Source organism: Plecotus auritus (assembly GCF_963455305.1).
Source record: "Plecotus auritus genome assembly, chromosome: 4".
In the NCBI taxonomy this organism is placed as follows: domain Eukaryota; kingdom Metazoa; phylum Chordata; class Mammalia; order Chiroptera; family Vespertilionidae; genus Plecotus; species Plecotus auritus.
In genome coordinates this window covers 108,374,133-108,395,790 of record NC_137775.1, presented here as the reverse complement: position 1 = coordinate 108,395,790, position 21,658 = coordinate 108,374,133, and the positions used below count along the sequence as shown (strand labels likewise).

Sequence of the window (21,658 nt, the reverse complement as noted above, 5' to 3'; positions counted from 1 at the left end):
CTGTGACGGGCTTACTTCACCCCGAGTGACATCCTCCGGGGTCAATCCATGTCATCCTGCTCACAGGAAGTCCTTCCCTTTCTCTTTTAATGGCTGCCCAAGTCAAGTACGGCCATGGGGACCTGGTGCCAGGACGTCCCCGGGAAAGGCCTGAATGGCACAGCTGCCTGCCCCTGGGCCAGACCTTCTCCCACGCTCCCACCCATGGCTCCTGAAGGGCAGAGCTGGTGAATGAGGTGTGGGGCTTGTTTCGGGTGCTGGCCACGCAGGCACCCAAGCAACCTGATGATCTGGTGCCAGCAGGAGACTCCTATGAAGTATCAGGTAGTATCTTGCAAATGTGTGCAAACTCTGCATTCTACCCATATTCATTTTACAGGTCTGTACCTAGAAGTAGACTAGAGTTACTCAAAGGGAGGGGTTCATGTGGTCCCCACAGCACACACCTGCGCACCCGGGGCACCAGCTGGGGTGGGTGGCCGCAGTGGGTTAGCAGAGGGTCCTTGGGGGGTTTAGCAGCCGGTGGTTTAAGGTCTGACCCCCTCAGGGTTTTCATTGAAGAGGAAACTGTAGAACAGACTGGTTCTGTGACACTCACAGGGACTGAACTGGGGAAGGATGTTTTGCATCAGAGACTGGTCACACCTGTCACTGCAGTCCAGGTGTGAGGGGCAGTGCCAGGCCCCTGTCTGTGTCATTGCTGCTGGGGCTTGGTGGTAGGATGGCCTGAGCACCTCACCAGCTTGGAACCTATAACTGGGGAGGACTCCCCTGAGAGCTTGCTGGGCCGCTCACTCCCCTCACTAGCGCTGCTCCCACACTCTGAGAGCAGAGCCCCAGAGATGGACTAGAGGGGGCCTCACCGCTGGGGGCCCAGCCCACTCCCGCTCTGCCCAGTGGGGTTCAGGGGAAGCTTAGCGCAGAGCACAGCCCTTGTGGGGAGGGTTTTACATGGGGGGAGGGGTCCTTCTCTCGATTCCCAGCCAAACCAGCATCTGCCCACTGTGCCAGGGAACTACTTGGACCAGATTGCGGTGCAGGCCCGGCAGGGTGGCCAGGCCTCAGTGTCACTCTGGGGACTCACCTGGCAGCCTTGGAGGACGTGTGCCCTGGATCCTGCCAGGGTGTCCTGGAAAATGGAGGGCCCCAGGGGCGTCAGGAGGAGCTACATGAGAGGAGGCTTCCTGTGGGCACCTTGGAAAGGGAAACGATCCCCTTTGCCTGTCCCTGGAGGAGCTGCGGAGCCTCACAGAGGAGCGAGGGGACACGCGGCTCAGAGCTTGGGCTCCCTGAGACCATCTGTGTGCGCCCTGTGCCTGGGCCTGCTTTCCTGCCAGCAGTGCTCACTGGCGCCCCTGGTGGAGGGGAGGGGCAAAGCAGTGAGAGCGGGAGAAGCACTAAGGGAAGTGCTCCCACCTGCAAACCATTGGCCAGCTGAGCTCTCTGGGGCTTCCACAGGGTTTTCTCCTGGGGTGGCACCTGGGTCCTGAGGGCAGGGCAGGCAGCGGGGGCCAGGGCAGGGGGAGGGCGGGGAGCTGGGCCTGGGTAGGTACCTGACCGCCATCTCCCGCCTGTGCCCTGCTGGCTAGCCCTTGACCAGACTCCTCAGGCAGCGCTAGAGGCTCTTGCCTTTAACCAGACACCCTTGAGGGCCTGGTGGATTTTCAAAGACAAACCGTAAAGTCTCTGAGTTAAAAGATGAACCGAGTTTTCTGAAATTTAAGGAAAATAAAGGCCAAGATTTCCACCACTAGCTTTCTGCACGACCCACCTGGCACACAGCAAAAATGCCATTCTCTGGTGCCCACAGACCTCCCGGCTCCTTAGCGCCCCGCCCGGGTGCGACCTGCTGGCACCTCAGGGTGCCTCGGGGGTCTCAGGTTCCCCACCTGGGCGGGTGGAGAGGGCAGGGACTAGCTCCCACCCGCCTGGGTCCCTCCGCCTTTCCAAGGGCCTCCTCCCCAAACCCCTGTATCCCCTCTCCAGCCTCCTCTCCCATGGCGCGTCCCTCCTCCTCCACTCTCCCAACTCTCCGCCCACCCCAGTCTCCCCTATCCCTGGCGTCCCCTCCTCCCTCGTGCCCCCTCCTCCGACCTCCCACCTCCAGCCTCCTTTCCCACGGCGCCCCCTCCCCACCCGGAGCCGCAGCCGAGCATGCGCAGTGCGCGGAGGCGGGCGGGAGCTGCGCGCACTCGGGTCCCCTCCCTGCACCGCGCCGCCAGTTGCTAAGCAGTTACATTGTTTCTGTGGCGATTGCAGAGGCTGTTGCTAACTGGAGAAGCCCAACTAAGCCTTGGCATCTTCCCTCTTCGGATCCGCTCCCTGTTCTCGGCTTTAAAAGGGGAAACTAGGCTGGCCTCCCCACCCTTTCTCCCCGACCCGCTTCGGAATAGCCGTGTGGTTTCAGGGTATGGACTGAACCTCAGTCTCCTCGTCAACTGCACTCCAGGGCTCCACACTCCTAGTCGGATCGCACCTGCCCGAGCCGGTGAGCGCCCAGACGCGTGGTCATGACCACCGCCAAGGAGCCCAGCGTTTCCGCGAAATCCGTGCAGCAGCAGGAGCAGGTAACGCGCGGGGACCCGCCTGTGTGCGCGCGCGCCTGTGCCCTGGCACAGGAAATAGATTTGTGTTTGAGGTGCCTGCAGTCACCTGAGCCACAGCGGGCAGGTGAGATGAAGCACTGAGTGAGTGCCCAGGGCCTTTGGGCAGGGCGAGCGCTGGCTGCCCTCCTTCCCCTCTCTGCTTTTAAAAGATCCCCTGGTCTGCCCATCCCGCGTGACCCTGGACTGTCTGCTGAGGGCACTGGATGAGAGGGGCTTTGGGCAGGACTGTCTCATGAAGTGGGGGCCAGCTGTGAAGGTTTCCAATGCGGGGGTGGTTGGAGGAGGTGGGTAGCCCCCACAGTTCAGCTTATTCCCCTCGTCCAGTGGGTCTTTGCTTTGCTTCTAACATCGGTCTAACGAAGACATGTTTAAAGGACTTTTCCTCGGATAGCTGTGTCCCTTTCCTCCTTTCTCCTTAAGAATTTCTGACGGAATTCACGCACAGCTGCCGCTGCCCTGGGATTTAGAGCGCGCAGGCTTCCCAGTGGGAAGGCTGATGGGTGCAGAGCAGGGCCAAGTGGGAGCACTGGTAGCAGGGCTAAGGGGCTATGGGGGCGGCCGGGAAGGCACTGGGGTCCTGGATGGCGGAGGGCAGCCAGTGCTCGCCCTGCCCCAGAGGCCCGCTGTGGGCTCAGGAGTCAGGGGAACCAGCAGCTGGTTTACTACTCAAGCTCCTGTGATTCCCTCTCAGAAGATCTGGAGGATGCTTACCCTTAATCACTGCTTCTCCTCAGGCAGACCTGGGAGCCCCGCAGACTCAAAGGGCAGTTTCTCTGGCTCCATAGTCAGTGGCGTGGGCTGGTGTCCCCTGCTTACTTCAGGGTTGTGCTTGCTGGGCTTGGAGCCATGACAGGAGACCCCTCTGGAGTTCAGGGGAGGCAAGAGCCTTTGGGGACATTGTGTGACAATCCCATCTCAGCTATTCAGAGCCCATGTTTCCTGCTAGCTGCCGGGCTTCTTGGTGCTTTGTTGGTTGTTTTGTTTTTGTTGGTTTTTTGTCATTTTCTCAAAATCCATTTTCGATTTAAAAAATAAAAAACCCGACTTATTACTTATTACTCTCACCAGCACCACATCAGCTAAAGAAGTCAAATAGTTTGATTCTTCCGGGAAGAGGCTTGGTGCAGCCAGGGCCCGGGGCATTTGGTGCCTGTGGCTGTGCAGGTGAGGGCAACGCTCAATGTAGCTGAAGACCCAGAGGCTTCCTGAGCATTCGAGCTCCTCCTGGAAAAACATTCCACTGAGTATCCTATATAATAAAAGCCCAGCAACTGAACGGCGGAATGACCAGAACGACCAGCCGACCAGTCGCTATGATGCACACAGTCCACCAGGGGGTAGATGCTCAATGCAGGAGCTGCCCCCTAGTGGTCAGTGGGCACTCACCGGCTCCACTGGGGGAGCGCCGCTCAGCCAGAAGCCAGGCTTACGGCTGGAGAGTGCAGTGGCGGTGGTGGGAGCCTCTCTGACCTCCACAGCAGGCAGACATCCCCCAAGGGATCCCAGAATGCGAGAGGGTGCAGGCCAGACTGAGGGACCCCCTGAGTGCACGAATGTCATGCACTGGGCCTCTGGTTTACTCAATAAAGGAATCTGCCTGCCCTCAGCTGGCACCCAGGACTGAGGGCCTCCCTCCCTGGCTGTGACAGCACCTGCCCTGGGCTTGCGGGACCAGCAAGGACTCAGTGGCACTTCTGACCCTGGGTCACAGGACTCATCAGGGAGAGGAGACATCGCCTTATAGGTCCCTGCCTGAGGGCGCCCCTCCAGGCCTGTCTGTGTCATGGTCTATGCTACGGGAGGAAAGTCGGCGGCTGAGCAGCGAGGCTCTGCTGGATGCACCTGTGCAAGAGTGGAGGCTCTGGGGGTGCTGGGGAGAGGATGCATAAGCTCATGCCTGACTCCATACCTTTGGGGCATTGGAAACCCCCATGCGCACCCGCTTCCCTCCTGGGGACTCAGCAGGTGTAACAGCGCTGGGTGGAGGGGGGGGGCCTCTAGGAAGCTGTCCCTCGATTCACAGTGGCATCTTCTTGACCTGAGACATGCTCGAAACCCACCTGTGAGGGGACAAGTGAAGGGTCCACAGCAGGTGCAGGCAAGAGAAGCCACACAGGAAGGTCCCCCTCAAACACATGAGCCGCAGGGGCTGCGATGAATTTCCCACCAGCTCAGAACACACAGAGGTGAGATATGGACTTGGGTCATGAGGACTGGCTCCTCTTCTCGTTACCAGTGTTTAAAAGGCATAGAAACTGTCTGTTCCCGTCAGACGCAGAGCCCTGGATGCGTCACCCAGGTCTTCATGTTGCCTTCTCCTGCCGCTGGGGTAGCCTGCCCCCAGCCGGAGATTCATGGGAGACCGGAACAGAGGGAAATGTTCCAGTTTCTTTTCTTTCTTTCTTTTTTTTTAAGGAGAGAGAAAGATTTGCTGGTTTGCAGTTTTTATTTTATTTCTTTATTTTTAATTCTCACCTGAGGATACTTTTTTTCCAATGATTTTAGAGTGGAAGGGAAAGAAGGGGAGAGAGAGAGAGAGAGAGAGAGAGAGAGAGAGAGAGGGAGAGAGAGACATTGATGTGAGAGAGACACATTGACTGGTTGCCTCCCACATATACCCCGACTGGGGATCGAACCCCCAACCCTGCTATGTGCCCTTGACTGGGAATCGAACCCCAGACCCTTTGGAACTCAGGCCAGCACCCTAAGCATGAGCCGCCAGCCAGAGCCAAGCCTTATTTCTTAATAGAAACTCTGCTAGGAGCACCTACATTCTCTATTTGAGGCCTTACTCTGAAGATTGGCGTTAGTGGAGTCTGATTCTTTAACAGTGTATGGTTCTCTCATTAACCCCTGTTTCGTTCTCAGCAGCTGACAGAGGCGGGTGGAGCCAGGCTGGGGGTGGCTGGAAGGACTTGTGCACCGAGGACTGCTGCATGCCAATGAAGAAACCTAGGAGAGGTGTAAAACCGCATGATGTCACCTGTTGTTTAGGTATTGCTGTTTTTTCCAGCTTGTTTGCTAAAATACGTACTAAAAATAGATTCGTATGTGGGAAGAGGTTTTTAAAGGATGCTGCGCGAACACAGTGGAATACGCCAGAGAGAACAGACTTTTAGGAGGCCGCTGCTCTTTGGCTTTGGCGATGCTAACGTTGATTTCAAATGCAGTGTTAGCAGCCAGCAGTGCTGGGAAGCAGCACACCTTTTCAGCTGGGAGACTGAGTTCCTCCTCGGCTCTGAAGCCCTCAGGTGGCAGGTCCCTCCCTGAAAGCCACCACCTGGGCCCCACGGCTTCCCCTCCTCCCACCCACAGGTGGCCCCTGTGGTGACGTGGAAACAGTTGAGGCTAGTTTAAGTTCAGAGTATTCTCAAAAACAATCTGAATCCCTCCTTAAGAACCAAATTAAGGGGTTTCCCCCCTAAAAATCCATAAGCCCTGGCCAGTTGGTGGGAGTATGGGCCATACACCAAAGGTTGGGGTTCCACCCCCACCCCACCCCTTCAGCCCCTCCTCCATCTAGGCACTTCCAGGAGGCAAATGATGTTTCTCAAGGACATCAATGTTTCTCTCTCTCCCCTCCCCCTTCTCTTTCTCCCTCTCTCCCTCTCACCCCTTCCTCTCTCCAAAATCATTAAGCATATCCTCATGTGAGGATTAACACAACACAGTAAGAGACATTTGCTTTAGAATCTGCCGTCCTCACTTCAGCGGCAGGGCATGGGAGAGCAGCGGCCTGTCGGGCGGGGAGAGCAGGTGTGTGAGGGTGAGTCTCCATGCGCCCAGTCAGTCATGGTGCAGGTTCCTCAGCGTGGAGCAGGGGCTGCTTCCATTGAGGGGGGATGCAGGGGTGGCGGGCAGGCACAGGGACACACCACAAAGAGGCAGAGTGGGAACGATCTCACAGGGGCCCCTGTGACCCAGGCCACTGTCTAGGGCTCAGGAATCTCACAAATGAATGAGAATGCACCTTTCCTTAAAAGGTCTTCAAAAGCCTCTCAATATGTTGGAGAGCGTCCATGTTCTGTCGACCAACAGGGCCTTTGCTCTGCTATATTCAGTCGCCCCCGTAACTTCTTTAGGCCTGAAAACCAGCCGGTCGGGCTCGTGCATGAGGATTATGCTTTGTGGCTTCTTTTTTCTTTGAGCTGCGCCTGTCCTCATAGGGAGCCCTGGTGCATCTATTCTGCTATTAAAATACAGCCGGGCCAGTGCTGACTGACGGGGCTCTGCTTGTCCAAACCACAGGGACAACAGTGCCATCACAGGAGTGTTGTGAGGTGACTGCATTTTCAACAGCACCGCTGGGGGCCACACTGAGAGGCGTGGGGACAGACCTGCCAAGGGGCCGTCCCTGACAGGCCCTCCCAGCAGCAGCATCCTCTGCTGAAGCTGAGGCTGGCTTGGACCACCGTGGCGTTCAGTTCCATGTAATTGTGTTAAAGGAAAGGCATCCCGGTCCCTGCAATGGAGAGAAACGTGATGCTGAACACAAACAAAGAGTGGGAGGGAACCCAGGAGAACGGATCAATATGATGACTTGTTTTGTGCATCTCCCACAGACGAGGTGGTCCTTTGTGGCGGGGAAAGTGGGCACGGAGTCCGCGCTGGTGCTGGTGCAGGTTAATCCTATCCTGTGCGCCATCCTCGTTCCCTCAGCGAGCAGGCGGCCAGGAGGAACTGGGTGAAGGGAAGGGCAGCGCTGTGGAGATTGTGTGGGACACATCATCCTCTGGCTGTCGGGACAGGGAGAAGGACGCAGTGTGGCTGCAGGACAGCTGGAGCGGAGAGGCTGAGGGGGAGCTGGACTCGGGCACCTGGAGTCTTGGGCACCTGGAGGGGCATGCGCAGAGCATGACTGAAATGGGGCCTGGCACTCCAGGGGGCGAGGGGGCACAGACAGGTGAAGTCAGGAGAGGAAGCAGGTGGCTGGCGTGCGCTCTTCGTAGAAGAGGGACATCACAGAGACAGCAGCACGGAAGGAAGCACACGCTACCGTGAAGCATTCTCCATTGGGCTCGGCATGGACGGTCGTTCGCTCTTCTGGGATGCAGGCGGCAGGATGCAGCGGAAGCGGTCTCAGTGAGAGGCCTCTCTGCCCAGGTGGGCCGTGTGTGGAGCCCATCACACTGATGGGAGGGAGCTGGCTCTGCTTTCTGAGAAACACGTCCTCTGCACGGATGCGTTTCCGGGGCTGCGCTGGCATTTGGTCAGACTTACTCCTAATGCCAGAGTCATGGGGAGAGCTAGCCAGGGCCTCCCGAGGCCCAGCAGAACCTGGCAGCCTGGAGGCCAGAGAGGCTTTCCACTGACCTTCCCCAGCACATCCTCGGCTCCCCGTGCCTGCGGGGGTGTCGCCATGGTAATCACTGAGAGCGACGAGCAATCGCACAGCTCCACCTCACTGGGAATGGTAGCTTCATTATCATCCATGCAGATGAGCCATGCCTGTGTTTGATGGTAGCCAGGTTGGTTTTGCGGTCCCTATTGTTGACCTTCTCTCCAGGAGAAAGAGAGGGTGGAAGGAGCCTGTGGATCTAGACCTCTGAAATTTGAAGAAAAGGATATGATTTGAGAAAGAGGGGGTTCTGTAGAAGCTTTGGGGGACCAGTGGGGTTTGAAGTCCTAGCTTTAAAGAGATCAGACAAGCAGAGGGTTGCGTATTCTTGTGTCACCTGTATCCTCCACAAAGCCCAAATGAGCTACAGTGTTTCCATTTCCAGTTTTAGGTTTGGCTTCATTGTGGCCTAAAAGTGTGGAAAGCCCAAATGAACTACAGTGTTTTTCATTCAACTTTTAGGTTTGGTTACCTTGTGGCCATAAAGCAGGAGCAGATAACCATGTCAATCTGGGTGGAATTTAAGCCTAACTCCTCTCTGTCATAATTCTGCACAAGGCCGGCGTGTGCAAGTTCGTCCTGACTGGGGCAGCCTGTGTTCCTTGCAGGGAGGAACTAAGGAAATGAAGCTGGGCAGGGGCAGAGGGCTCAAGCAAAATAGCTCAGGCGATGTGATCAAACCAGAAAGTTCCTTGTCAGTTATCATCCTCCCCGACCTGTGGGTGCAGGTGCGGGTGTTGGGGTGAGTGCGGGTGTGGGTGTGGGGGTGAGTGCGGGTGTGGGTGCAGGTGCTGGTGTGGGTGCAGGTGCTGGTGTGGGTATGAGTGCAGGTGTGGGTATGAGTGCAGGTGTGGGTGTGGGTGCTGGTGTGGGTGCGGCTGTGGGTATGGAGAAGATTCGGGAAACAGGACCGTGCTAATATGAGAGCATCTGAAAGCCAGGATGGAGGGGTTGTTGGAAGGAAAGTGGCAGGGCTAGTCCAAGTCTGGACAAAGGGAAGTGTGCTGAGCTGACCATCATCCGTTTCTGCTAAGAGAACAGGCTCTGGGGCTGCGTGGAGTGGGGGGAAGGCCTGGGACACCCCGATCACACTGTGAGTGTGATGAGTCAGTCAGGCACGTCTTCATCGACTAGGAAGATCTGAACGCTCTGGTTCTCCAAGACCCAGCGGGTTGTGCCGTCCCAAATAAAAGTCACCTTAGAAGCCACAGGGCACTGCCAGCCATTGCATGCAGGGAATACTTCTTTCAATGGCCTGAGGAATTTTAAGAAGACTCAAGACACTAGAATTTCTGGCTCCAACTTTGAAAAGCAAAATAGACACTATTTGGTCAATGCCAAGTCACATGGTGCATGGGTAAAGAACGAAAGGGACCAATCAGAGAGCCATGGCAGGTGGAAACTGCTTTATCATTAGAGTCCTAAAGCCCCAGGGCCCTTAAAGCATGTTTTAAGCTCGTCTGCTCCTCAAAGGCAACTGGGCAACCACCTCATCCTCCGCTTGCTGAGTCTTCCTTCCGGAGCTGGGAGGAGACATTCCAGAGACACCCCCGCTGAGGTCCCAGCTCCGCCCCTGCCAGCCGAGGGCCTGGGCACATCTGGTGGGTTGCACATCTGGAGACGATGCCTGCACTGGTGCTGGGAAGAGATCACTCGTCAAGCACGAGGCCTGCGCCCAGCACGGGGTTCCAGGCTGCTGTTGCAGGGGCTGGCTCCGTGGGCGGCTGGGCAGTCACCTCTGGCCCGTCTCCTGTTCTTGGCGTGTGGTGGACCCGTGCTGCAAGGGGTGCTCTGCCAAACCGGCCGTGTTTGACGTGAAGGCGTGCTGTAGCCCGTCGTGCCCTGTGACTTCTGGGTTTTTGTTTTAGTAACAGAAGCCTTTTCCCTGAAGGAGCGAAGGCAGATCCAACTGCGAAAGCAGCAGAAACACTTGCCCAGCGGCCCCCGGCGTGTCCAGAGCAGCTCACACACCTGCCTTCTAGTTCAGCAGCCGTGATTGGCACAGCAGGCAAAGCCCAGAGAGGCTGAGACCGCTACCGAGTCGCACAGCTGGCGGCCCGTGGTCACAGCACAGATCAGCATTTTACTTTTTTCCCCACTGAATCAAGCAATCCCGGTGAGACATACTAAGTAGTAATGTACTAAGGAGATTAATACACAAACCGATCTGAACTGGAAACTGCAAAGGAAGGGGACGAGGCAGCATGACCAGCGGGTGTGCTGAGTTATGCCCAGAGACCGTGGAGAGGCACCGCCTTAGGCCGGTGGGCCCTGCAGCGCCTGGCAGTCTCACCGCCTGTGGACCGGCCGCTGCTGCTGCTTCGCTCCCACTATTCCTGGAGATGTTAGGGTTCCATAGCAGCTTTTCATGGTTAAATAAATTGTCTCTTTAATGAGTTGCTTTGGAAACAAGAAAAATTTGGGTGTAATGAATGTTTTCCTCCCAACTTTCAAAAGTGAGCAATAATTCATACATTCTGCATGCCTGGGCAGATGCCGTAGGCAATGTCCCATCCATCACACATGTGAGTGACTGCAAGGGGGTGGCGCTGCAGCAGGTGTGGGCATTGGGAGCGGGAGAGGGGGAGAGACCCAGGCGCAGCTCCTGTGTGCCCTGGTGAATCGGCTCGGTAGGGGGTCAGGTGTTGAAAATGTGGACGTTTTATCTGCTCAGAATCAATAGTAGGTTGATCCTCACCCTTGGGTTACTGAGGCCTTTGGGGCTCTGACGAAAGCCAGGGACTCACTCAGCTGAGAAAGTCCCAGAACCTGCGGGTGACCCGAGGCTCACAGGTGCTGTGGTCACTCGTCTGTAGACTACAGTTCAGTGTCTGTCCCCGCCATGTGGCCGCCCAGCGGCTGGCTACACAGGCTTTAGGTGCTCCCCTGGACAGGTGCTCAGTGCTCAGACCTCACGGAAATGTTGACCGACTGGCTGTCACGTCCGGGTGGAGGAGCCCAGCTTTGGACTCGGGGAGCCTGCGTGTCAATTCCAGCACAGCCTTCTCACAGTGCAGCTTCTCTGGACAGTTTGGGTGACAGTTTCCACACGCAGCCAGCGCTCTGGTACAGATACCACACAGACTACCAGTGTGGTGTCACCACATGCAGAGATGTGGAGGCGTGGGACACGGTCATCACATGCAGAGACGTGGAGGGGCACACGGTCATCACATGCAGAGACGTGGAGGGGCGCACGGTCATCACATGCAGAGACGTGGAGACATGGCACACGGTCATCACATGCAGAGACATGAAGACATGCACATGGTCATCACATGCAGAGACGTGGAGGCGTGGGACACGGTCATCACATGCAGAGACGTGGAGGCGTGGGACACGGTCATCACATGCAGACACGTGGAGGGGTGCACGGTCATCACATGCAGACACGTGGAGGGGCGCACGGTCATCACATGCAGAGACGTGGAGACGTGGCACACGGTCATCACATGCAGAGACGTGGAGGCGTGGGACACGGTCATCACATGCAGAGACGTGGAGGCGTGGGACATGGTCATCACATGCAGAGACGTGGAGGCGTGGGACATGGTCATCACATGCAGAGACGTGGAGGCGTGGCACACGGTCATCACATGCAGAGACGTGGAGGCGTGGGACATAGGAGAGCTCCGCTGGGTCTCCTGGCCCCAGGGCCCCACCAGCCTGGCTGTCAGAGAGAACGTGACTGATAGATGCCAACGTTTATTTCAAACGAAGTGCGTTTGCTGCGTGGAATGAAGTTGTTTATTTCCCTTAACTGCCGCTGTGCTAGGCATGGCAGATAATAAGCTGCGTTGGAAGCAATTAGTCTGCAGTGTTTGACTATTAAATTCACTTAGGCGTGTGGCTGCATAGTTATGCTAAGATCCTGGAAGCTTGCTTGTGCTTTATTCATTGTCAGAAACCCGTTTATTGCAGCTTATTCTTCTCTACCTTGGTTCCTCGTGACGCTGTTAGGGACCTGGGCTGTGAAGCTTCGCATGGAGAGTGACACAGGATTTAAGTTTATGAAAACCTTGCAGTGTGGCCAGGTTTTCCGGTGACTGGATTTGGGCTCTGAAGAATTACAGTCTTTGTGGCAAGTGGATATATGATAGGAAGATTTTTATTAGCTTACTTCTGGGCCATTATACTGTGTTGCAATTTTCAGATTTATGTATTGTATTGTTATTGCTTGAATGAGGAAATGATACTTAAAGAAACAGACAGGGATTGAGTCCCAGATAAACACTAGAGAAAATGAGGTCACTGCGCCCCGAGAGGCTGGCCTGTGCCTGTAGAGCTCAAGGTGGCTCAGAAAATGTTACTCCCTTAATAGTAAGAAGAGAAATCACTGAGCTTTTCACTTAGATCCAATTTCACGATAGAACCTCAAAGAGCCCTTTAGTTCTGTAGTACCTTCTGAGCTGGATTAATGTCTTGAAATTAAGGACTACACAGAAAATATTTTAAAAAGTCAGATTTTAATTTTTCAAAAGTACAACTCAACGCCCCTGTGAGTGTGCATTAAGTATCCATGGAGAGAGAGGACCCACAGACACGGACAGGACCCACGGAGAAGGATAGGGCCCACGGAGACGGACAGGACCCACAGAGACAGAGAGGACCCACGGAGACCGACAGGACCCACGGAGACGGACAGGAGACGGACAGGACCCACGGAGATGGGCAAGACCCACGGAGGCGGGCAGGACCCATGGAGAAAGAGAGGACCCACGGAGACTGACAGGACCCACGGAGACGGACAGGACCCACGGAGACAGACAGGAGACGGACAGGACCCACGGAGATGGGCAAGACCCACGGAGACGGACAGGACACATGGAGATCGGCAGGATCCACGGAGACAGAGAGGACCCACGGAGACGAACAGGACCCGTGGAGACGGACAGGACACATGGAGATCGGCCGGATCCACGGAGACAGAGAGGACCCACGGAGATGGACAGGACCCACGGAGACAGAGAGGACCCACGGAGACGGGCAGGACCCGCGGAGACAGACAGGACACATGGAGATCGGCAGGATCCACGGAGACAGAGTGGACCCACGGAGACGAACAGGACACATGGAGATCGGCCGGATCCACGGAGACAGAGAGGACCCACGGAGACGGACAGGACCCACGGAGATGGGCAGGACCCACGGAGACAGAGAGGACCCACGGAGACGGACAGGACCCACGGAGACAGAGAGGACCCACGGAGACGGACAGGACCCACGGAGACGGGCTGGACCCTCGGAAACGAATAGGACACATGGAGATCGGCAGGACCCGCGGAGACGGGCAGGATCCATGGAGACGGACTGGACGCACTGAGATGGGCAGGACCCACGGAGACTGGGGTGTATAGTTGTATTTAGAATGTGTGCGAAAGTTTTTAATAATGTCGAACTCATTCTTTGTCTTTCTTTTGCTCACTCTTTCTTAGGGAATGTCAGTAATTATTCTGTAGAGGTTTAACGAATATAGACGTAAGGAAAGCGATCTCGGGTGAAAGTGATTAACCAACAAATCAATTACACCGCATTTGCCACACTTCCTCCCATGTTCCTCCCTCTCTTCCCGCCCACCCAACTCGCCACTAAAAGACCAAAAAGCCAGGTGCGCATCAGTGAGGTTCCTTGCAAGCTGTTTGCACCCTGATGCCTTTTAGAAAGATACATCCCTCATGCTGTTTGTCGAGCAGCTTGAGCATCCCTTGGTCGGGCTGCTGGCAGCATTGCAGGGAGTAGCGGCAGACGGCGTTGCCCCTGCAGTGGGAGTGGAGATGTGCCTCTGGCCTTGTGTCCATCAGGACGTGTTCTTTATTCCTCCTTGCAAGGAGAGTGCAGTAACAACCCTATGTCTTGTGTCCCGACCACCTGCATGGGCACGTGTGTAAGAGACAAAGAACTGGCTTTGGTGTCCTGGAGAGGTGGAGAGATGTGACCTTTGTGGGCTGTTGGACTCACCCATTTGGAGATGCCATGTACACCAGCACGTCTGTCCTTCCACCCTGCCAGCCCCAGCCCTGAACCCTCGCTCGTCTGGTCTGTGTGCTGATTTTACCTGGTGGCCAGGTGGGCGGCTTGGGGACAAGGAACCTAATGATCTAGAAATGCGAGGTTGCCAAGAAGTGTGCTCTCCAGACTCCTGTCCGCGTGACTGACACCAGGCACACCGGGTTTTCAAAGCAAAACTTGTGCTTGATGCATATCTCTTTCATGCAAAAGTACAAAAACAGTTTCGCTATAAGGATTGAAATAAAGCAATCAATATATTTCCTCCCCTCAAGTAGTTTTTGCTCTAATGCAGGTGAAATATTTATTTCCAAGGATGAGGATAAAACATCTAATTCTTCTCTGTATAATTTTAATATCTAGAATAGAGTAATAGTCCTGTTGTGTGTGTGTGTATGTTTATATATACACTGAGTGGCCAGATTATTATGATCTCTGAACGCATAATAATCTGGCCACTCAGTGTGTGTGTATATAATTTTATATATATATATAAAATTAGAGGCCTGATGCACAAAGATTCATGCAAGAATGGGCCTTCCTTACCCTGGCTGCTGGCACCGTCTTCACTCCAGCCTGGAGCCACCTTTTCACTCCAGCCCAGAGCCGCCTTTCTGCCTTCCCATGCTGCCCAGAGGCCCAGAGCAGCTGGGGCAGTGTGGAACGCCTGTGTCCCGCCCCCAGCCACTTGGAGCCTTCATATGCAAATTAACCCACCAACTTTGTTGGGTTAATTTGCATACTCGCTCCTGATTGGCTGGTGGGCATCGTGAAGGTACGGTCAATTTGCTCTTACTCTTTTATTAGTGTAGATATATATATATTAGAGGCCCAGTGCATGAATTTGTGCATGGGTGGGGTCCGGCCAGCCTGGCCAGGGGGAGGGGACATGGGCAGTTGGCCAGCCTGCCTGCTGGTTGAACTCCTGGTTGAGGGGACAATTTGCATATTAGCCTTTTATTATATAGGATATACACTGAGTGGCCAGATTATTATGCATTCAGAGATCATAATAATCTGGCCACTCAGTGTATATATAACATTTTCCATCCGTGCTAATAAAAATGTAACACAAACTACATATACAACTTAAAAATTTTTAACAGCCATATTAATAAAGTTAAAGAGAAATAGATGGAGTTGATTTTATAATATATTTGATTGATTTTATAATATAATTGATTTAATATATTATAAAATCAATATATCCAATTATATTCAAAACCTTATTATTCTAACATGAAACCAATATAAAAAATTATTAATGAACTCTTTACATTTTTTTCATCCTTACGAAGTGTTTGAAATTGGATGTGTATTTTGCGCCCACACAACATTTGAGTTCAGACCAGCGTATTTCAAGGGCTGACTCTCCATATGTGGCCAGTATCCAACATTTTAGCAAACCTACACTGTGGTGGGTTTCCCATTAACTGTCTCACATCCTCTTCTACTGTCTTCAATTCAACTGTAGACTGAAAAAACTCATCTTCAGGGAATAGAAACTATATCTAAAATCCATATTATGAAGAGCAAAACTGGCCAATTATATTTCTGTTACACAACTTACATTGGCAAATGTAATAATTTTTAAAGTTTCAGAAGAGGTAGTATTATTTCTACATAAACATTCACTGTCAACTGAGAAGAGGGTAGCATGCATTCAGTATATGCATTTCTGGGCATGTACTGGGTGTTATGCACATTCTGGTCACCATGGATCCCGAGGAAATGTGAGAATATTGCGTTTAGCAAGTTTCGATTATGTGTCAGGCATTGCTCTCTGCACCCATAGAATTCACACTTTACCGAAGAGAATGCGTGGTGATTTTGTCACACCTGTTTTCCTCGTGTCCCCTCCTGCCCTCTCTCAGAGGGATCCTGGCTCTCAGCTAGGGCAGCAGCCACAGCTATTGAGAAGGGAATTGAGAGAGGAATTTGAACCTGAGATTTTTTAGGTTATTTACTATCTGCTCCCTGGGGACTGATGAAGATTAGAAATGAGAGTGGGCATATGGAGGAGGCTCAGTAATTGTTCTCCCCTCCCTCACCGACATCGGCTGGCAGACTCTTGTTTGTTTTAAGTGAAAGTGAGATCCCCTGGGAAGATGCAGGGCTGCTGGTGTGGGCTGCAGGGGAGTTAGGCCGGGGGAGGTGGCTGCTGTTTGCGTTCAGGCCTTTTCACTCACTCAGCAGCTGCCAGCAGGTTGCACAGCCACCCCCTGGCTCAGTGCTGGGAGGGAGCCCTCCCCGCACCTGGACAGGCTCACAGAAGGAGCCCACCTGCCAGGCTAGGTCATGAGTCCAGGTCTATGTGCAGCCCCCCACCTGGTCGCAGGGCTGAGCAGCAGAAGCCCACGTTCTGAATGTGAAATGTGGCCATTTGGCATAGACGTCAATGCCCAGGCCATGCCACGGTGCCACATACTCTGTGTTTTTAGAAGGAAAAGCATTTGAAATTAGAGAATCAGAGTAGCTGGTTTCCCCCTCTGTTCTTTTTGGGCAGTGTAAGCACTGTCTGACAAAATCCGCACTTCTTTTATTTTCCTACTAGTGACCCATTGCACAAAATCATGCGAGACCCAAGACCCCTTCCTCCCCGCCCCCCCCCCCCCAATGGGACCGCCCTGAGTCCCAGAGTCCCGCCTTGTGTGGCCGGTGCGCCGTGGGACGGCCCCATGTCCTGGAGTGCTGGCCCGCTGCCCCGCCCCCGCTGCCCTGCCCCCGCTGCGTGTGCTACCATCTTCTGACGGCGTTATGGCGTGAGGGCAATTTGCATATTACCTCTTTATTATATAGGATTTAAGATTTTAACTACAGTTTACATTCAATATTATTTTTGCATTGGTTTCCGGTATGCAGCATAGTGGTCAGACAGTCATATACTTTACAAAGTGTTCCCCCTGAGGTTTCCAGTACCCACCTGGCACTACACACAGTTACCACAATATTATTGACTCTGTTCCCTGTGCTGTAATCTCCATCTCTGTGGCTGTTCTGCAATTTCCAATGTGTACTTCTCAGTCCCTTCCCCCTTTTCCTCCAACCTCCCTCCCATCTGGCAACCACCAGTCCACTCTGTATCTGAGTCTGTTTCTGTTTTGTTCATTTATTTTGTTCTTTAGATTCAACATTTAAGTGAAATCATGTGGTACTTGTCTTTCTCTGGCTGTTTTATCTCACTCAGGTAATCCCCTCTAGGTCCATCCATGATGTGGCAAGTGGCAGGACTTCATTCTTTATAGCTGAGTCATGTTCCCTTGCACGCGTGTCCCACAGCTTTGTTATCCACTTGTCTCCTGGTGGGCACTTGGCTGAGTCCCCGTCTTGGTAGTTGTGAATAACGCTGTGGTGACGACAGGGGCACATCTCTTTCTCTAAATCTGCATCTCTGACCTGCACTCTCCTCATGCTCTGACACTGAAACAAGAAAACTAGAGGAGCAGAAAGGTCAGGACAGACGGAAGACAATTTCCCCTTGGTGCCTGGTCGTTTTCTCTGCCCTGAAGAGAACCGCTCTCAATTATCCATTTCTCAGCTGTTTCAGGCACCATGGAGGAGGCCAGACAGCCGGAGGCCCTGCAGAAGCCTGGTGGTTTTCTGCAGGGAAATCCAGGGGACCCATGGAGCCGCAGCCGTGTAGGACAGGAGGAAGATGTCCTGGCTCTCACAAAGCTCTTGATCCCGAGTGTACTCGGGAGGGAGGAGCAGTTATGGATCCTGCCATGAGGAGAAAAGTCTGAACTGCTGGGAAGGGTCCCTGGGGCATCTGAACCTCCCCTCACTGTGCATCTCCCCACACTCGTGTCACTGAGGTGAAGTTCCCAACTAGGTTTCCAACACCGTGCCCAGGCCACCAGGTCACGTGGGTGTAGGCTTATTGTAAGCCGAGAGGTTCGAGGTGGCTGACTGACCTGACCTCCGGCCTTTGTTCAGCGTGGAGGCCGCAGGGAAGAATGGCCCATTAGCTCCGTTCGGGGAAAATCAATGGAATCATGAAGGACATTCAAAACCAAGGGAGATGCCACCCCACACCCCCGAGCAAGTCCATAGGGCAGCGTGAGCCTGGGCCGCCGTGGACACTGGCAGCTGTGAGCAGGAACGTGTCTCGGTCCCGAGGCTCACGCTGCACGGTGACGCCATGTGAGAGCTGCACAGGTGGCTGCGGCCAAAACTCCGCAGTTGGTGTTTAAGAAGGAAGTGATGCGGGGAGCTGTGTCCGCAGAGGGCGTGGAGGCGAGGGCTGCGTGGCACAGGCGGGCGGTCCTGTGACCGCGTGTGTGGGTTCCACTGCCCCTGCGCATGTGGCCCGTGTTGGGGGCGAGCTCCGAGCTGGTGACAGGTGCCTTTGTCAAGCTCTCCTTAGCGGGGGCATGTCTGTTTTCATCATCAGCTGACATCTGTCAAGCACTCGCTGCTTTGGGTTCCCCAAGTGTGAAGTTGTATTGACCCCTTTGGCATCTCTCGTATAAGTGGGTGCAGTCATCTTTCTGGAGGGAGGACTCCGAGAGTGATGTCATGCGTGTCTGGGAGCTGAGGCGTGCCCTCCTCACACAGCTCAGTGTCGCCCACCCCCCCCCCCTCCCCGTGCTCTGACCGCAGGGCTCTGGGAGGAGGGTAGCGCGCCGGCCTTAGTTCGGTGGGACTTTGTGAGCAGTTCCAAGTCTCGGGAGCTGCCCCCAGCCTGTGGGATTTTAACCGGCTCTGGTGGCAGTTCGCAGTAGATAGAGCCACCTGGCTTCTCCCCAGTGGGCTGTGGGTGTGGAGTGGGCAAGGCTGTTGAGAGGCACAGGTGAGATCGTTACAGGTGAAAACAGAGCCAAAACTCTGGTATGACGAACGCTCATCACACATGCACTCACACTTTGCCTCTTATCTCTGACCATAGAGGTCCCGGGTACGAGCGTCCTTCTGCGTTTGCCCCCCGCCCCCCCGCCCACTTCCTCACCCTCACCTTGTCATTTTTCCCAGGTGCCCCCCTCCGGGCACTTTGTCAGTATTTCTGGTCCTACAAGCGCTGTTTTGCCCAGGCGGAGGGTGTACACTTTCATGAATGTTCTGAACTTTAACACGGCTTAGAAGCCGTGCTGCTAACCACCACTGCAGGGAGCTTGCAGGGTCCCTGGGCCTCCCCGAAGTCCTGAGTAGGGGTTACTGTCCCTGTTCCCCGCATGAGGAATGAGACCCTCAGGGAGAGGCCGAGCCGCATTTCCTCCCTCCATGCCCTCCACCAGCCATCCACTTAGGAGGGATGAGGGGCTGTTTAGCAAACTATATTTTTGGCAGAACCTCTTTCCAACAAGAACGTTTTCCTCCCTGGAACACTCCTGCCTGGCCTGGGTCCTCGGGAGCCCTGCCCACCACGGCCTCAGGACAGACGGCACGGCTTCATTTCACACAGACCGGGGTCCATGCAATTCCTCGTGAGAGTGCGCTCCCTCCCTACACACTAGCCTGGGAGGCACGTTTAAAATCCACGGGATGCCTGGCCAGCATGGCTCAGTGGTTGAGCATTGACCCAAGAAGCTGGAAGTCACACTTCGATTCCTGGTCAGGGCACGTGCCTGCGTTTCGGGTTTGATGCCCACTGTGGGGCATGCAGGAAGCAGCCAATCAATGTTTTTTTCTTCCTCTCCCTTCCTCTCTGAAATCAATAAATATATATTTTAAAAATTTTAAATAAATAAAAATAAAATCCATGGGACTTTTGTTGGAGTCTCTCTTCTAGATGGAAATTCCACTCCCCAAGAAATGGAGTGATAGTTTTAGATTAGGTGTTTAATGATCCAGAGAGAGTCATGTGGTCCTGTCTGCTTTATTTTTATTAAAAACTAAAGATTTGGATGGTGCTTTTATGATTTATTGAGAATTGTGCCAAGACTGTCAGTATTCAATAAGTATTATTTTTAAAAATTATTTTAATCCTCACCTGAGGAAACGTTTTTATTGTATTTAGGGAGAAAGGGAAAGACAGAGGGAGAGAGAAACATTGATGTGAGAGAGAAACATCGGTCAGCTGCCTCACGTATGCACCTTGACCAGAGATTGAGCCTGCAACCTGGGCCTGTGCCCTGATCAGGATTTGAACCCACAACCCTTCAGTGCTGGGGGCGAGGCTCTAACCAGCTGAACCCCTCCAGCCAGGGCTCAATAAACACTATTACTACCCAGAGAAGGACACAGATATTTCCATCATTCAATGTTCAGGCCAAGAGCACATTTTTAATGAGTTCAAAAAAAACACATAAATGTCGCTTCTCTGTTACGGATATCTTACCTGTTTGGAGCTTTATTGTTAGGAACTGCCAAGTAACAGACATGCATCATTTTAATTGAACCTTAAGCCTGACACTTTTATTGGGAGAAAAAATAGATCTCCAGTTATTTTTCAGACATAAACTGCTAAGCCCGTGCTCCCTGGCGAAGGCTGCCTAGAGTCAGGCGGCCTTATCGCCCCCCCCCCCCAGCCTCAGGGAAGAGAAAGCCGTCCTACTTCATGTCCCTGAGCCCTGGCAAACCTGGCAGGGGGCTTCTCCAAGGAGCTGTGCAAGATGGCCGCACTGTCCAGGTCACATCATCAAATACAGTGCTCCTGTGCCAGGCATGCCCGTGGCGTCTGAGCCCGGGGTTTGTCTGTGGGGATCCTCTCCCCCCGGCCCTTCACTCCCCACCCTGCCCCCTGGAAGCATGACGAGGCCCCATTGTTTCCAGCTACTCATTCATGTGCGATCAGTCTTTCACATCCTTAGGTCATCTCTGTGGCATATAAGTCAGGGCAAAAAGTCTATATTTTGATGAGACAAGAATGCAGACATAATTATGACAAAATGGGACCTACAGCCCAAGCAACATGATTTGGAAGAGCTGAACGCTCTGCCCGATACTTGGGTATCTCCTGTCCGGATCCGGAAAGGCTCCTGGTGGCTCAGTGCATGTCAGTCAGGAGCACGTCCCTCCCACATCGTTTCCCTTATCCGTTTCAGCCACCCACATAGCCACACGTGGGAGCATTTGCAGGCTGCCATCATCATCGTCCTGTGATCTGTGTTATTGTTGCATAGAAATAACTCCACTGTGTTTTCCGTCATGATTTTCTCTGGAGAGTTAGCTGTTGGGTCTGAATTCATAACCTTTCCCAAGGTTGAAGGCAAATAGACTAATTGCCCGATTCCCCACCAGGGAGGGAGGGAGGGAGGGAGGGAGAGAGGAAGGGAGGAGGGAGGGAGGTAGGGGATTGTCCCCCTCAGTTGGATGGTACCCAGGGAGTCCCAGGAAGCCCCAGGAAGCAGGCTGAGCTAACGCTGCAAAAAGCATAGGGCTCGGAGAAAGGCCGGTGTGAGAGAGGTGAGGAAGCCTGCATCCAGGGCTTTGTGGGTCAGCCTTCCTGTTTTGCTTGATGTCTGGGAGCCACAGATCACTGCAGGGTCTATATAAAGATGGAAACATCTGGGGGAATGTTCTAGGCTCCCGGGCAATGTTGAGAAGTTAGAGCAAACCCTTGGAACTATGGGCATTAGGACAAAATAGGACAAGCAATGCTTACTGGAATGAGTGGGGTAAAGAGCAGTTTATAGGTTTCTAACAGGTGTTTTACAGGTAGCATAGCCATGTACCCCAGCTTCTTAGGACACCCCTGGTTTCTGCCAATGGCTCTGGCTTGCGTTTAATAGCATTCTCTCCTGCGCCCATCAAGTGTTTCCGTTTGGGC

At 53.8% G+C, this 21,658-nt stretch overlaps 1 protein-coding gene across 7 annotated transcripts in view; it reads left to right on the top strand.

The window, feature by feature from the left end:
- The window catches only part of DPP6 (dipeptidyl peptidase like 6), a 684,077-nt gene that overhangs the window by 326,864 nt on the left and 335,555 nt on the right, over positions 1–21,658 (top strand). For 2 of the 7 annotated variants that reach the window (XM_080664798.1, XM_080664797.1), the window contains exon 1: positions 2,161–2,567. The exons of the other annotated variants lie outside the window; for them this stretch is intronic. In XM_080664798.1, the coding sequence (XP_080520924.1) occupies positions 2,511–2,567 (57 nt within the window). In that variant the 5' untranslated portion in view covers positions 2,161–2,510. Of the gene's footprint in view, positions 1–2,160; positions 2,568–21,658 lie in introns of those variants that run through there. 7 annotated transcript variants of the gene reach the window in all.